A 16,174-nucleotide genomic window follows, 5' to 3' on the forward strand; every position below is an offset into this window, starting at 1 on the left:
TAGCAAGCTTTTTGTCGTTACATCAGTAGTAGACTGATTTTCTCTTGTTATCTGTTGGGTTTGTTGTCTTATGACTTGACTTCAGTATCATTTACTGTTCATGCACGATAGCTTAACCTCTTCACTTTTAAATCTCACTTATCAATCATTTTCCCTATTAGTGTCTTTCTACTCCAGCATTGTCGAGAGGGAGGATAATGAAGCTTAGTAGGAACAAAGGGAAAAGAGAGATTCCAAGTCTGAGAAAGGTTATTGAAGAGGTACCACATGACAGAGGATTAGGAATAGAAGGCTTAGGAAGTCATGAGTCAGAGGACACTGGGAAAGACTTTACAGACACGGATCCAAATCACAAAACAAGTAACACACTGGTGCATATTAAATTGAATCAAAATGGATTTGGATAACTAAAGAGATTAATGTAATAGACACATTATACACATTGTATGAATAGGCATGAAATTGTAACCAGCTCTGCCAGCTGGTCCAACCCTTAGTAACTCAGAGGGGTATGGAAAAGTTTCATGCATGAAGCTCTCAATTCAATAATCCCAGGTGGTAAAACACATGCACTTGGTATGAGAAATACCTTTGTTTTTGTTTTTCATTTTTCAATAAACTGATAGTTTGTTTCTAAACCAACAAACACACTACAGGATCAATGGTTTTCTAACTCAGCAAAATAAGTGCAATATATGTATTATGAATAGCGTTAAATTATTTTCCTTAAGGTAGTTGTACTATTCATTTGTGAATCATTTATGCTAAGTTTGATGAACTAACGAATAAAAGAATAAACATCCCATTTATCTATTAAATATATTGACTTACATCACGATCGATTCCTTTTATGCACAGTGCCGGGTCCAGAGGAAGATGACAAGTCTTTATATCTTTAAAGAATTCTTCTAGACTGCCAAGCTCTCTCTTTAGTACATCCTGCAAGAAACATAATCAGAAAAAAATAATGTTTAAAAAAATTGTAAAGAACTCAAGTCTTTATTTGAGTGACACGTTTCTTGTATTGATTAAATAAGCTCTACCTCAGGGGTGATGCTGTGATGGACTGTGAGATCAGGCGGGTGGCAAATGATGGAGCAGCAGGAAAGAGACAATAGGAGGGATGGTGAAAGCACCCTGAAGAAGAGGTCTCGTCCTTTCTCAAAGACCTCAAGTTCAACTAGAAGCAAATGTCAGGCCAAGCATTGTTCAATGGTCAAAAACCAGGACGGATTGGACTTGACTGTGGTCCACTGATTTCAAACCCTATGTTAAGCAATTATTTACTTGATCTTTTTCAAATAATTTCCTGAAATCTTCATTTATAGCTATCAAGTTTTATATGTAATAGTCAATGCATTTTACTAAAATTATCTATATACTTTAGTAAAACAATGACACAAACGTTAATGAGACTATACTGTCAGGAACAATAACGTGAACGACTGTTCATTCAATACCATTGAGGACATTTCTAACTTCTTTCCATCTCAGGTTTGAAAACACTTTGTGTGAATGATGAAGCTGAAATTTAATTTGGTTAGTAGAGTTTATCTCAGGAAAGTTTCTTAGCTTTTAATCTTGGTTCATGTCAAATGACAAAAATCTGTTTCCCCCAGGATCTAGAAGGAAGGAAAATTTCACCCTGACATTTTTCTGCTACTTTCCTCCTTTTGTTATTTATATGTGGGTTTACCTTATGATTTCATGAAGGGGAATCTATGCACCTCAAAGAAGGACTCTAAATCAACAGATCTCACAGAATTCAAATTTCCCCAGGAGCTGCACAGTGCTCACACACAGGAAGATGTTGCCAATAGCTCTGACCACTTACCTCACAGGTAAATTAGCCAGGACATATTTTTTGGCCTATGTTGAATGTTTTCTGTAAAAGTGCAGTATTGTTACAGGAAAATAAGAGAGTCAGCACTCACCCTTTCCCTGGTTTGGCCAAACTGTCAATCATACAATTTTCCTTTAAGAACTGAGTTTCCATTTCCTAATTTCTCTGAGGTTTCCGCAAAGCTAAAGTGGAGTTTTGATGGACAGAGTGTGTGGTAACACCCACATTAAGCAAAGATCTCTTCACCATTTTCTGCAGTTAGATTTAATCCAGTGCTTTTCTTTTAAAAAGAAAATAAAATGATTTTTTTAAAAAAGCACCATCAAGATGGGAGATCAGCAGGTGAAAAGGCTTCTCAAGTCAATCTGACAACGTGAATTTGATCCCTGACCTCAAAGTAGAAGAGAACCAACTCCTGAAAGTTGTACTCTGACTCCCATGGCCACACCATGGCATTGGTGCACTCCCCGACACATGCACATAAAGAAAATAAAATTCACAAGAACACTATCCAGGGATCATCATGGAAGAAAGAGTAGAAAATTGATGAGTTGAAGGTATCTGTTGATGTAAAAATGTATGTTTTTGACATGATAGGGCTTTTGCATTCATGAACTAACAGTGACTGTGATTGCCTGAATGAGACCTTCATAGGATGGAACTAGCCAAAATTCTAACATGGATGTGGGGAGGCGGCTCACAAAGTCCCACCCCTAGCTGAAGAGCTATTGATGATTCTTGGATACTGGGAGAGGAAGAGTCAAGTTCCTCTCAGATGAAGCCCTGATGATGGGTTGCCCATGCTCTGGTGATTATACCCATTCACATACTGAAGTAGCAAGTGGACTCTAGTTTGAAAAAAAATGGATAAAGTTAGGAGGGAGAAATGTTACAGAAGACAGAGGGGAATTTGAGGGGAAGAAATGAGGGTGGATTTGATCAAAACTCATTATATGTATGCATGGAATTCACAGACAATAAAAATACATATAATAAAATACGAAAGTTTTTAAAAATAGATACCCATACTCCTCATATCTTTATTTATCCTCTTCTTATTTTCATATGAAAAGGTATTTTTTGTGTGTTTTTTAACCAACACTACCAGTTAGGTGAAAAATTAGTAATACCAGTGACTCTCTGGAACTTGATGTAAGCTATCCAGAGGTACCAGGATTGTTCAGCTATGGTGTGTACCTGAACCGTGAGGAATTCTAAATCAGGACATGAGAAACAAACCTAAATCCAAATTTCTGGAAAGTTCTACCAATTTATGTAATTTGCTATTCTTTTTTATTAATAGAGAAACTTCAGGATTTAAAAGGTGCTACCTTTCATATGCCTGAAGTATCCTTGGGATATTTATATATTTCCAAATTAAAGAATATATTCCGTATTTATCCATTTTGGCTCCACTACCTTTTATATAGGTGAAGTAGTATACTTTCTGGCATTTTTATTAAAGGTAATGACTTTCAGTAGGAAAATCCTAGTTTATGAAACAAATTTAGGACCATTGTGAAATAATCCCTTTGTACACTTTGAGGATTTGTCACTGTGATTGGTTTAATAAACAAGCTGACTGGACAATAGATGAACAGGATAAAGTTAGGCTAGAAAGTCAAATTGAGAATGCTGGGAAGGAAAAGGACAGACTCAAAAGTCTTGAGTCAGATGCAGAGGAAGGAGGAGATAAACATGCCATGCTAATAAAGGTACCATTATGTGGCAGGGGGTAAATAAGATATACGAGTTAATTGAAAATGTCAGAGCTAGTTATTAATAAGCCTGAGCTACTGGCCAAACATTTGTAATTAATATTACTCCTCTTAGTGATTATTTGAGAGTGACTGCAGTAAGAAAAACTCCACTAGCATAGAACATTTTGTATGTTAATATTTTCATATCGTCTGTTGAGCATTCTTATTGATTTTAGGCAGTGCAAAGAAATTGAGGATCCTTGAAGACAAAATCATAGTTTAGCCATAATTTCTATCCTTAACTTCTTGTCTATAGTAAGTACTCAACTGTTATTGAATAAAGGTTCTTATGCAGAGCGTAGGTGTCCACTGTCCTCCTGTTTATGGAACATCAAACTTAAAACAACCTCCTTAATGGTCCGCATCAATGAAAGGAGCTAACGATGCAGATAATTAAAGAGCTCCAATGTGCTTCATTTAAGTCAAGAAAAAGAATAGATGCAGTATGTGACTGAAAAATAGGCAGAATACTTTAGTTATATGTCAATGGTTCTCAACCTGTCTGTTGGCAACCTCTTTTTGAGTTGAACAACCTTTCACAGGGGTCATCTAAGACCATCATAAAACATAGATATCTACATTATCATTCATAACAGTAGCAAAATTATAGTTATGAAGGAGAAACAAAAATAATTTTGTATTAGGGGGGTCAATGCAATATGAGGAACCATATTAAAGGATCGTGCAACATTAGGAATGTTGAGAACTGCTGTTATACGCAGATCTTAATATAAAAATATGACTACCCATAGTACTGTTGATGTTTATTTCATTAATTTTATTCATTATAAAAATACATCTTAGAACAGCATAGAACTGGATTGTGACCGTCTCTCAGAAGGCTGATTGTGTCACAGTGTTACAGTTGTAAGCTCAGGGGTCTCTAGTGATCACCCAGTGGTTAAAAATAACTAAGTGCCTCCTGATCTTCCAGAGGATTTGAGTTCTGTTCCCAGAGCCTAAAACAGGAAGCTCATAACTGCCAGTAACCACAGTGTCAGGGCCCCGCTGCCTTTCATGGGCCTGTGGGAACACCTACATTCATGTAACATACTCACAAAGGGACATATTCACTCACACGCACAATTAGGAGTAAAATAAAATTTAAAGAAATATTATCTCCTAATGTGGGATTCCCCTCTACATGCTGCGTATACCATTGGTTAATAAACAAACTGCCTTAGGCCTGAGCAGGGCAGAATATAGGTAGGCGGAGAAAACTAAGCTGAATACTGGGAGAAAGAAGACAGAGTCATGAGATGCCATGTGGTCCCACCAGAGAGAGAGATGCCAGACCTTTGGCCGGTAAGCCACAGTTTCATGGTGGTACACAGATTAATAGAGATGGGTTAATTTAAGAAATGAGTTAGTCAGAAATATGCTTAAGCTATTGGCTAAACAGTATTGCAAATACTATGGTTTCTGTGTGATTATTTTGGAGCCGAGCATCTGGGAACAAACAAGTGGCCTCCTACAACAATCTTCTCAGGACATTTTTTGCTCAAACTTCTTTCAAGTACATATCTTCTTGTTGTGACCTGTCTCAGTCACACACGGCTCCTGACATATCAAAGTCATTTGTGTCCTAGTGACTGAGAATCCCATTAATTTTAAGAAAAACAAATGAAAAAATATTTGATTGCACATTTTTATGACTAAGTGTATTTGAGGAGTTTGTTTTCCAAGAAATGAAACTGAAACAGTAGACTAAAAGGTAGGCATTTTACATTATTCAAAGATTGATTTCTTCACCAACCTGTCTCTGAGGGTCACTGGCCGACTTGACTTTCTCTCCGATATCACCCAAAAGTTTGACAAGTTTCTGCTCCTTGGAAAGCTCATCGTTCAGAGATTCTCCTACACAGAACTGGAGAGCGGCCGACAGCTTCTGATACCAGCTTTGAAAGCAGGCTTCACCTTGTGCACCCCTCAGCAGCCTGGAGGAAAGCAAAAGCAAGTCCTGTGTCTGAAGGAGATTTAAAAAAACATACCTCCGGCAGTAACGATAAGTACAGTTCAGACTAATCTGTGTGTGGTGGCTTGGGGCCGGTTAGAAGCTTAAAACGGGGAGAACGCTGTTTATTTGTTGGCAGTCATCAAATTTCATCTGATAGCTAATGAGGCTCCAAGAGAGAAGAATCAATAAAAACGCTGCCCTTCCTTATTTCAATTCCCATGTACTTTTTCTTCTTTCACTCTTCTCAATCCTATAACAAACTCTTAAGTCAGGAAATCTCAGAATTACTAAAATATGGGCAAGGATTTATAAACACTTTTTCCCAAAGGATGATGCTATTATTCTGGCTTTACTATGAAGGTCAACTTTTTGTCCAGAATCTATCTCAATCCATCACATCCTTGATGCGACTACACCATCAGAATGTACCCTGATAATCTGTAGGAAGACACTAGAAAAGCAGGAGACTGTTGAGTTTGTTTCTGGACATTTCTGGATTCAATTCTTAGCTCTAAACCATATGTGCCACTTAAGCTGGAATATTCTTTTTGTGTTTTAAAAAAGATATTTAATTTTTTAAGGTTTGTGTGTGTGCATATGTGAGCAGGTAGGTGTGTGTGTGTGTGTGTGTGTGTGTGTGTGTGTGTGTGTGCGCGCGCGCGCACTCACATATGTGTACAGGTGCCCTTGAAGGAAGAGGGTGTTGGATCTCTGGAACTGGAGTTATGGGTGAGTGTGAGTCATCCGTGGTAGATGCTGGGAACTGAATTCTTGTCCTTTGCAAGAGCAGCATGTTCTCATAACTGCTGAACAATCTCTCCTTCTTTCTCTGTGTATAAAATAATGATTCTCACTGTGTAAAGTTGTGGAGCATGTGGCGTGCTGACATAATCGTGTGTCTAGCACTTTGGAGCATGGAGTCTCTCTGCATTTGCAGCTTCACCATGTTAACTTCTGAATGCCTGGGAGGAAGTCTGTCCACGAAACCACAGAGCAGGAGTGAGGAGGCTTGCAAGGAAAGGGAGAAGGGGCAGGAATTTGATTACTCTGTCTGCCACTTGGCAATTTATATTGCCTTAAAAGCAATTACAATATGCTGAAACCTTACTTTCCATTATGCCCTAAAACACAAGAGTAGAATAAAAAGGAACACTTCCTTTGAAACTTAACTACCCTCAGATCGATTCCTGTAATCTTAATTAGTCTTTAACTTTCTCCTCTTCTGGAAATAGTATTCATGCTAGAAGAGTTTGAAGAAAATCAGGTGTCAAGAATACAGGGGAAAAATGTTTGGCATTGTAGCGAAAAACAAAAACAAAACCCCCCAAATCAAAAGGATAAACAAAAAGCAAGACCAACCAACCAAGCAAACAAAGCTAGAAGCATGTATCGGTCGTCTTTCTCATTGCTGTGGCAAAATGTCTAGAGATCATGAAGGAAGAGAGGGTTTGTGCAGGGTCACAGTCTGAGGGTGCGAACCAGCACAGCGGGGGCATGAGGCAGCTGATCACATCACATCTACAGTCGGGAAACACAACTGTGAGTGCTGATGTTTAGCTTATTTTCTTCTTTTGATTCATTACAGAACCCACAGCCCATGCAATGATGCTGTCCACATTGAGAGGGGGTCAAAGACCCACTCTAATAGCAGAATCTGCAAAGTCCCTCACAGACACAGTCAGGCCATACACTTGTCTCCAAGGTGTGTCTTGGCCCTGTCAGCATCTTGGCAGTTAGCATAAACCATCATAGCAAGTATCATTCTTCATTTCCAGTTTTCTGTCCTTGCCCAACATATCGTACACTACAGAGGCCCAGTGATGCTTGCTTTCATCTGTCCAATGTTCTGTTCTGTTACATTTAAAGATAACCTGATAGAGAATGTGGTTTTAAAGCAAATACCTTTTCATCACAAGCCTCTCAGAAACAGTCTTTCTTAACCACCTCCTTTGCTGTTTCAAAGGAAATACAACTTTGTGTGAAATATCAATCCTTAATTACTCATGTAAAGCACTAGAAACATGTATACATAAAGGAACACAGAGGAGCTGAGGATGCATGGCAGGAAAACATGTGCTGCACTGCTAACATGCTTACTATCAAGGGGGGAACAAACAATGAAAACCTTTACTGCTTATCCGCACAATGAGAGTTTCAAGGAGCCTGGTAGGTCACAAATGAACCAGGATATCATTTGAAGATTCCAAATATATGTGTGGTCATATACATGAACACAACGCTGTAAGAGCAGGCAAAGCCATGTCCAACTTAAATATATTTTTATGTCGAACTATGCCTTTCAAATTCTTGCTTCAAGGATTGCAGTGGTGTGCTCTTTTATAGTTTATTTGGCGGATTGCGGTGGTGTGCCCATTTATAGCTTATTTGGGTTCACAGAAGTAGGGGGTTTCCATTTCCCACATACACATTTGTCAGCATTTTCTTACACCTTGAATACTGAGCCAATTCACTCTGAAATATTTTAACTACTTCCAGTTTGTACTTCCAGTACAAATCCACAACCACTGAACTGCTGTGTATACATGATGAAAAGATGTTATTCTGCACAAACGAAACCTAGAGCTTTTTACTAAAATAACCAAAGGGTTGATATTCTAAGGACTAACAGAACTGGATAGTTAATTGGTGTTTTAATGCCTTTGTTTTTTAATCTCAGAAATGAATTTACTTCTCTTGCAAGCTATGCATTTGCTGCTTTCTAGGTATGCAGGAAAATATCAGTTTGATTCCTTGTCTACAGAGGAGTAGAGCAGAGGAGATTTGCATAGAGAATATGTGACTCTGATGTAAAACACATCAGCGCTAAGACTGCTTCGAGGCTCCTCTTGGGATTTTTCTTGGAGAATGTAACTGGCTTAAATCCTGAATCCTGCCAAGAGCACATGCTCTTCTGATGAGGCAGGGATCAAGATCTTTGTGTAAGGAGTTTGTTTTTACACATGGTAGAAATAAAGTCATACAGTGCTAGCGATGACCATGAGGGGCCAATTATTCTTCCCCTGCACCCTTAGGACCAGACACTTTCACTGGTAATAGAAATTTACAGGACCCTTAATTTAGACTGCACAGTTTTGAGTGGGGTGTCTCACAATTGTGTGTCAGTGACCTTCCCTCCAAGAATGAACAAATCCTTCATGCTGTGGTTTTTACTCATTGCTTCTGTTTATAAGAAACCAGAAATTAGTTGGCTACTGTTCCTTGAGTGTTACAGTAATCCTTTCTGAAAGAGATTGCCAAGTAAAATGTTTAAAAATAGAAAGTGAAGGTCAAGGGACTGAGGATCATCAGACCCATTGAAAGAGCAGGCTTTTAAGAGGCGGGGGATGATGTGACCGTGCACAGACTCTGAGACTCTTTGTCCTGTGGCCTGCAAGACCCAGCTGTGACATTACTTGATATCATCTCTTGTCCAGCTGCTTTGATGAGATTATACCAACTATACACCCTTGTTGATAGAGGTTTCTATCCTGCCTTATCCCGCAGCCGTTCAGTTCCAGTGAAACACACAGAGGTCTACATTAATTATAAACTGGTTGGCCTATTAGCTCAGGCTTCTTATTAACAAATTTCTACATTTAAACCCATAATTCATGTCTGTGTTATCCTTGTGGCTTAGTACCTTTATCAGCGAGGCATTCTTATCTTGCTTCCTCTGCATCTGGGTGATAACTGCAGACTCAGCCTTCCCTCTTCCCAGAATTCTGTTCTGGTCACCCCACACACATCTACTTCCTGCCTGGTCATCCTGCCTATACTTTCTGCCTGGCTGCTGGCCAATCGGTATTTTATTAAAATACAAGTGACAAATCTTTACAAAGTACAAGACCATTGTGCCACAGAATACCCTGGCAATGCTAAAATGAACATACACACATAAACCCCAGATAATTAGGGAAGATTTTGCCTGTGTTCAGTATTACAGGTAGGAATCAAGAGTGAAGGAAATGTAACTTTGGTGACAACACATCTGCCAGGATGGTATGTCTCTAAATTAATTGACTCTCCTGGACTCAGAGATGTTCAGAATAACCATAAACATTAGCTAGCATAACATGGAGGCTTTCCTCAGATATTAAGATGGTTCTGAACTCTTTGTTCAGATGACAAGCATCTGGGCTAAACAACCTGCTGGAGCCACAGGGAAAATAGAGCACTCACATCTCATCAGTCTACCATCAGGACAGAGCCCGGCAATCACACCATACAGTTCCCTTGAACCCCCAAATTCACTTCAGTCTGCCTGCTCTTAGTTTTGGTTCTCCACAGCATAGTACCCCACATCATAGGGGCTAGCAGAGATCTTTACCACGGTGAATTCCATGTGAATGAAGAGAGGCTCCCACAGCCATTAACAGAAAAGGATGGAATCCCACCATGGTGAGCGACTTTTGGCCACTCTAGCACGCCTATTTGCTTCCATCTGTTCTTGCATTTGTTGATTTTTTGACATAATCTGAGTTGTGCAGATCAGAAAACTGATGGTAGAAAACACTGGGAGATTCTGGTTTGTAAATTCTTCAAGGATGCTTAGAGCCTTGGGAGAGACAAAGGCTAAAACCCAACTCTTTTTTTCTACTAATCTACACAGATCTACCATGGTTAGTGGAACCTTGTGTTAAAACCCAACTCTTAATGCAGAGTTGCTAATATTAATATTTTAATAGCATGGATAATTTTATTTTACATCTAAGTGGTTGAGATATTTAGTTAGCACTTCATACTGAGGAATGTGGTATACACTCTTTGTGCAAATATCAGGGCCCTTTAATTGGTCCATTATTAACATACAGATTTGCTTTCCTAAATTTTCATCCTGCTAATGTTGCATGTTTATGAGCCAAGACAAATATGTGCTTTCCAATCAATTGTTATCGGGCAGTATCTATTTACCAATACTAATAGTTTGTAACTACTTACATATGGGAGGTCCTTCTGTCTATGTGTTGCTTTTATCGGTTAATAAAGAACTGCTTTGATCTATGGCAGGGCAGAACAAAACTAGGTGGCAAAAGTTAGGCTGTATGCTGTGAGAAAGAAGGGTGGAGTCAGAGAGACTCCATGGAACTACCGCTGGAGATAGACGTGCTGAAATTTTGCTGGTAGGCCATGACCTCATGGTGATAAACAGATTACTAGAATGGATTAAATTAAGATGTAAGAGTCAGCCAATAAGAAGTTAGAGCTAATGGGTCAAGCAGTGTTTTAACTAATACAGTTTCTGTGTGGTTATTTGGGATCTAGCTATCTGGGAGGCTGGGAACCTGCAAGTACCCTCCATTCAACACTTACATATAAAACTAATCATAGAGACAATACATAAAAAATAGATAATTCTTTTTCTTATTTTTAGAACTTATAAATATCTGATGGGTTCTATAAAAGATGTAGTTGACACTGTTTATGTATATATTATGGCTACAGATAATGATTATTATTTGTTCATAAGAGGACATTCCATTGTGCCTAGTACTGGGTGGCAGATATGATAAATGACTAAGCTTTCTCTTCTGAGAAAGACTGCTCATCCCTCAATTTGCCAGAAGACCTCCAGTGCCTTCCTATGAGCAGAATATCCTTATCTGGACCATGTTAGCTCAGCTATGTGGTTTGTCCTGGTGCTGCCTCAGGACCCAGATGGCCTGTGTACTCATGTTCAGATATGTTACACATTCTCTGGGGTTTAATGGAGCTTCTCGCCATTTTGCTGTTAGCTGTGAGAAGATCCAGGATAGGTTTCTGGAGGGCTGAGGTGAGGGGATCCTGTGGAGCAGAGTTCCCTTTGGATGCTCAGAACCCGGTGAAGTGAAGTTGCAGCCATGTAAGGCTTGGTTGCTGCAGGACTCTGTGGCTTTTGAACCTGAGTTGCTATGGTAAGAACTGTTGGCCAGTGATGGTAGCAAATACCTTTAATCCCAGAACTCAGGAGGCAGAGGCATTCGGATCTCCGTGAGTTCCAGGCCAAACTGGTCTACATGGTGAGTTTGAGGATATCCAGGTCTACGCAGTAAGACCTTACCTCAAAACTAATTTTTAAAAATTTGATGAATATGCCAAATCCCATACTTTCCACTTTATTCATTTTCTTTTTGTTTTTATTTTTATGCCTTTGTTTAAATCCCCTTTAGAATGTGGAACATAATTTTTTAACACCTCCAGTGGTAACAGTGAGGATAATTGGGGGCAAACCTAATTACTGAAAATAAATAAAAATTATCAGGAACCAAATCTAATGAATTAGATGAATGATCAATTTCTAGATGCTACTTCCGAATAAAAAAACTTTAAGCAATAAAAAATAGCTTTTTTCATGGATCATAAAGAACCCCAAAGGGTGTTTCAAGAAATGATTTGACTTGGCTCATTTGAACATGTGTCTTCTCTCATAATGCTGCAATTTTTACTGTTATTTTATTTTGACTAGCATACTTTTTGGATTCATTTACAAGTCTGAATAGGCCTGAGTGCCATCTGCTGCTTTGGCCAGCCAAATGTTACACATCTGAATGGAGGCGGTCAGAGGGAACATCTTCGGCTGTTACAAGCAGCAGCGTGATGGTGAGATTGTTCAGGGTCTACATGACATGGTTAAACATAGGCAAAGGCACTGATGGGTAACTGTGAACTCTGCTGCAATGGTAGCACATAGAGTCTGGTATGTCGAACTGGAAGAAGGGCTTTGGGTGAAGAACCATCTGAATAGTCAGGTTGAATGATATGTATGCATTCTTGTTGCCTTGGAGGTGCCTGCATCTTGGACTGGCAGGGGAGAGGTACATCTGTTGTCTCAACTTCTGGGAATCTATTGCAGATTAACTCTCCAAGGCTCTTTAGGCAATTGACTGATGGCTACCCTACACAAAGCATCACTCCTCCTGGGCGCTCTGCGTATGTTCTCAGATGGGCTGTTTGGAAGCCAGGAGTCATCAGCATCCTGGGGACTGCAATAGTTCCCTAATGACCCTTCTCCTTGGAGAGTGTAGCGAGGAAGCAGGCATACAGAGAGTCCTCTACAGAGACTTAGGTGCCACACAAGCATGGAGTCTACCACTCAGTAAAAGAGCTTCTTCTCATTTCCCCTGGGACTGCGTGAACAGGAATTGATGTCAAAGCTATCAGGGTGAGAAGGATCAGCAAAGGAGTGGGCTTCAGTTTTTACCCAAAATATTTTACAAATCAGAGCTATCATTTTCTCATGTTTCAAGTAAACCCATGAAATGCAACTGTGTGTGACCACATATGTGAAGGTAAGGGAGGAGCCAAAGCTAGACCTCCTACTATGAAGGTATCCTATACCCCTCCATTCCACTCGCTTATCCCCCTCCCTGTAACCCCAGAGCTCAAACCAGGTAACCACAACATTCTTGGAAATGAATCCTTGAGGGGGGAACCTTTGCTCAAACTGGGGGTTTGCAAACAAATGCCTCTTTGCTCTTCTGTGTGGAAGTCACTTTTTCTTTTCTCTCTCCATCCCTAAAGTCAAGGGACAATGGAAGTCAATTAGGAAGCCACTAACTTACCTCTGACCCATCGCAGGGTGCCAATCTAAAACCCACCTGGTGCTGTGAAATAGACGTGGGTGAGGATGTGTTGAATTACTGGGAAACCAAATGCTGAATTGGAAAGGACAGGTAGAAGTCATCTGATAGCTAAACACTGCCAGCGCATTTTAGAACCTACTCTGGTTTTAATTAGATGGTGTGCATGGTTAAAGATAGAACAAAATATAATAAAAGTTTCATTTAAAACTACAAGATTCATCAGTTTGACGCAAACTGTAGGAGAGAGTAAAAATCTAAGTCAGTGCAAGAGGAAGACTATTGTAGAAGTACCACGGCACTCCAGAAGATAGAAGGCTTGGAGCACAAAATAAGGTCATGTGGTTTTTGATGCCTTCATTGTGAACTTTATTGAAAGAGGAAACACCTAGGAGATTGGGAAAACACACTTCTGGTTGTGTCCAGAAGATAGAAGGCTTGGAGCACAAAATAAGGATATGTGGTTTGTGATGCCATCATTGTCAACTTGATTGAAAAAGGAAACACCTAGGATATTGGGAAAACACACTGCTGGGTGTGTCTATGAAGCTATTTGTAACGAGTGTTTCTGTCCTGCAGCCAGCTCCCAAATAATTACACAGAGGGACTTCTTATTACTTATAAAAGCTTGGCCTTAGGTTAGGCTTGTTTCTAACTAGCTCTTATTTAAATTAACTCTTTTCCACTAATCTATGTGCTATTGAATGACACGTGGCTTTTACCTCTCCTCCTGTATGTCCTGCTTCCTCTGTGTCTGGCTGGCAACTGTACCTTTATTCTTCACAGAGTTCTCTCTGTCCAGAAGTCCCTGCTATACCTCCTTTCTACCTATTGATTGTTTAGCTATTTTATTAAACCAATCAGACGCCTTAGGCAGGCAAGGTAAAACAAATACAACACAGCTTTTCATAATTAAACAAATGCAGCATAAGCAACGGTAACACATCTTTACATAGTTAAAGTAATTTCCACAGCATAAAGAAATGTAACCCACATTTGCACAGTTAAGGTAATTTCTTCAACAGCTATTTCTAGAGAGATTAGACATAATGAAAGACTTAATCCCTTGATAAAAGTTTCAAAATCTGCAGAGACTATTGGGAGTTACAAGATGGGAACTGATTGGAGGAAATGGATGCCAGGGATTATGGTTTAGTGGTCATAACTTGCTCTGTTTTGCTCTGCATACGGTCTTCTGTGATATGAGCCAATCTACCACACCTTCACCCTGATTCACCGACACCTCAGAAACATTGAACAAAATATATACTCCTTACATTGCCATTGCCTCTGTCATGCGAGTTTTGTCACAGTGATGATAACATTAATGTATGGTTCTTAAAATAAAGACTTATTATTGTGTGTGTGTGTGTGTGTGTGTGTGTGTGTGTGTCTGTCTGTCTGTCTGTCTGTCTGAGTGGATGCCACATATGTGTTGTGGCCGCAGGGTCCAGAAGAGAGCATCAGATTTCCTGGAGCTAGAGTTACAGGTGATTGTACATCTCTTGATTTGGACGGTGAGAACAGCCCTCTGCAGGAGCGGCAAGTGCTCTTAAGCACTGCACCATCTCTTTAGCTTCAACACAGGTTTCTAAACTCTAGATTAATGAAAGAGTTAAGCTAAAGTTGTTGTCTTTGGGTATCCCTTTCTACTGAGAGTTGCCCCTCAGAGTATGTGCTTGCCTGTATAGGTATATAGTCATTGTTGTAACTGATCATCATAATGAGATAAAATGTTTTATGAACATCATAGTCACATATTTCATTAAAACTTTTAATGGATTTTTCTGGACAAAAGTTAGTCACGGATAGTATCCAGCTTGTGTAATCAGGAACAACTGGGATTTCTGTCTTACAATGATACATTCTTAGGATCAAAGGGGAGCTATAATGGAAGAAGCTATGCTAGGCAGGAAAGTTCCACTCTGAGATTTCTGAACCTATAAGAGAAAATTAGACCCTTTCCAGTCATACTGCTAAAGGGTATTGTTCACTATGTCCCTCTCATCTACTCACATGCATTCAAATATCATAAGTATTCAAATCTTGAATAATATGATTTAGAACAGGAAACCTGTCCTCCCCGTCCAGTTTCTAAGGCTTTAATATGAGTTAGTTTTTGTTATTGCAAGTTGTTTTCTTAAACTAAGCAGGGAGCCATAGATAGTGATCTCTCTCAGACCCCCTTTCCGTGTTACTACTCTCTCTTGATAATTTTTAAAAGTAACACCATTGGAGGAAGCCTGCTTCTGGCTGCACGAAGTTACCTGTGGAGCCTTCCACCTTCAATCCCCCTTTCCTCACATTCTACTTTTCTCCTTTCTCTGAACTCCAAGATCCTTCTGCTCCTGCAGCTCCTCCTTGGGTAAAACCTCCACTGAATTCTGCTCTGTCATGTGTCACGTATCCTGGGTGCTCCTGGTTATTCTTTATTCTTCTCACATTAGTCAGACACACATCCTCATCATAACCTACATTCTCCAGGAGTTGATATTACACAAGCATGGAGTTGAATGACTTGTTGAGATCTCTGCTCCGCCCCCTCCAATGTGATTCGTTAAGGGAACTAAAACTAAGGATTGGCTCAGGGTTCCATGATGGGAACACAGAAATCTTGACTTGTGTATAGAGTTCTTTGCACACCATGTGTCTGTGTTAAAATTCACTACAGGGTGATCTGGACTTTCTATCTGTATCAAGTCTGGCAAGAAGTTCAGGGGGATCATAAAGCGGTGGAAGGGGTCACTAATCTAAATTCGGGCTCTAGCACATGTATTTGTAATTTTTACTACAGCTATCAAACATCCACTTTACACTAGATGTTTGCCTAGCCCTTTGCCTTGCAGTGGACAATTTACACATGAGCTCAGTACTGTGAATCCTGACAATACTGTGGCACTGTGGTTCATGGACACTGAACAGTTTGCTCAGAGTCAAAGTCAGTGGGCCGAGGATGCAAATTCATATACCTGACCCCAGATTGTACCTGGGTTCTACCTCCTGAGAGTCTATCAACCTTGCTTACAACCTGACACTAGTATGGAATCTAGGAATCCTC

General features: G+C 39.7%; 1 protein-coding gene across 8 annotated transcripts in view; it reads right to left on the bottom strand.

Moving 5' to 3' along the window:
• Nucleotides 1-16,174, bottom strand: part of Pik3c2g (phosphatidylinositol-4-phosphate 3-kinase catalytic subunit type 2 gamma) — a 364,812-nt gene that overhangs the window by 131,010 nt on the left and 217,628 nt on the right. For all 8 annotated transcript variants that reach the window (XM_087904035.1, XM_087904037.1, XM_087904036.1 and 5 more), the window contains 2 exons: nt 5,360-5,540; nt 832-939 (listed from right to left, as the gene is read on the bottom strand). In XM_087904035.1, the coding sequence (XP_087760161.1) occupies nt 832-939; nt 5,360-5,540 (289 nt within the window). The remainder of the gene's footprint in view (nt 1-831; nt 940-5,359; nt 5,541-16,174) is intronic.

The sequence above is a fragment of the Myodes glareolus genome, chromosome 3, assembly GCF_982192425.1.
Source record: "Myodes glareolus chromosome 3, mMyoGla1.1, whole genome shotgun sequence".
Taxonomy (NCBI): Eukaryota; Metazoa; Chordata; class Mammalia; order Rodentia; family Cricetidae; genus Myodes; species Myodes glareolus.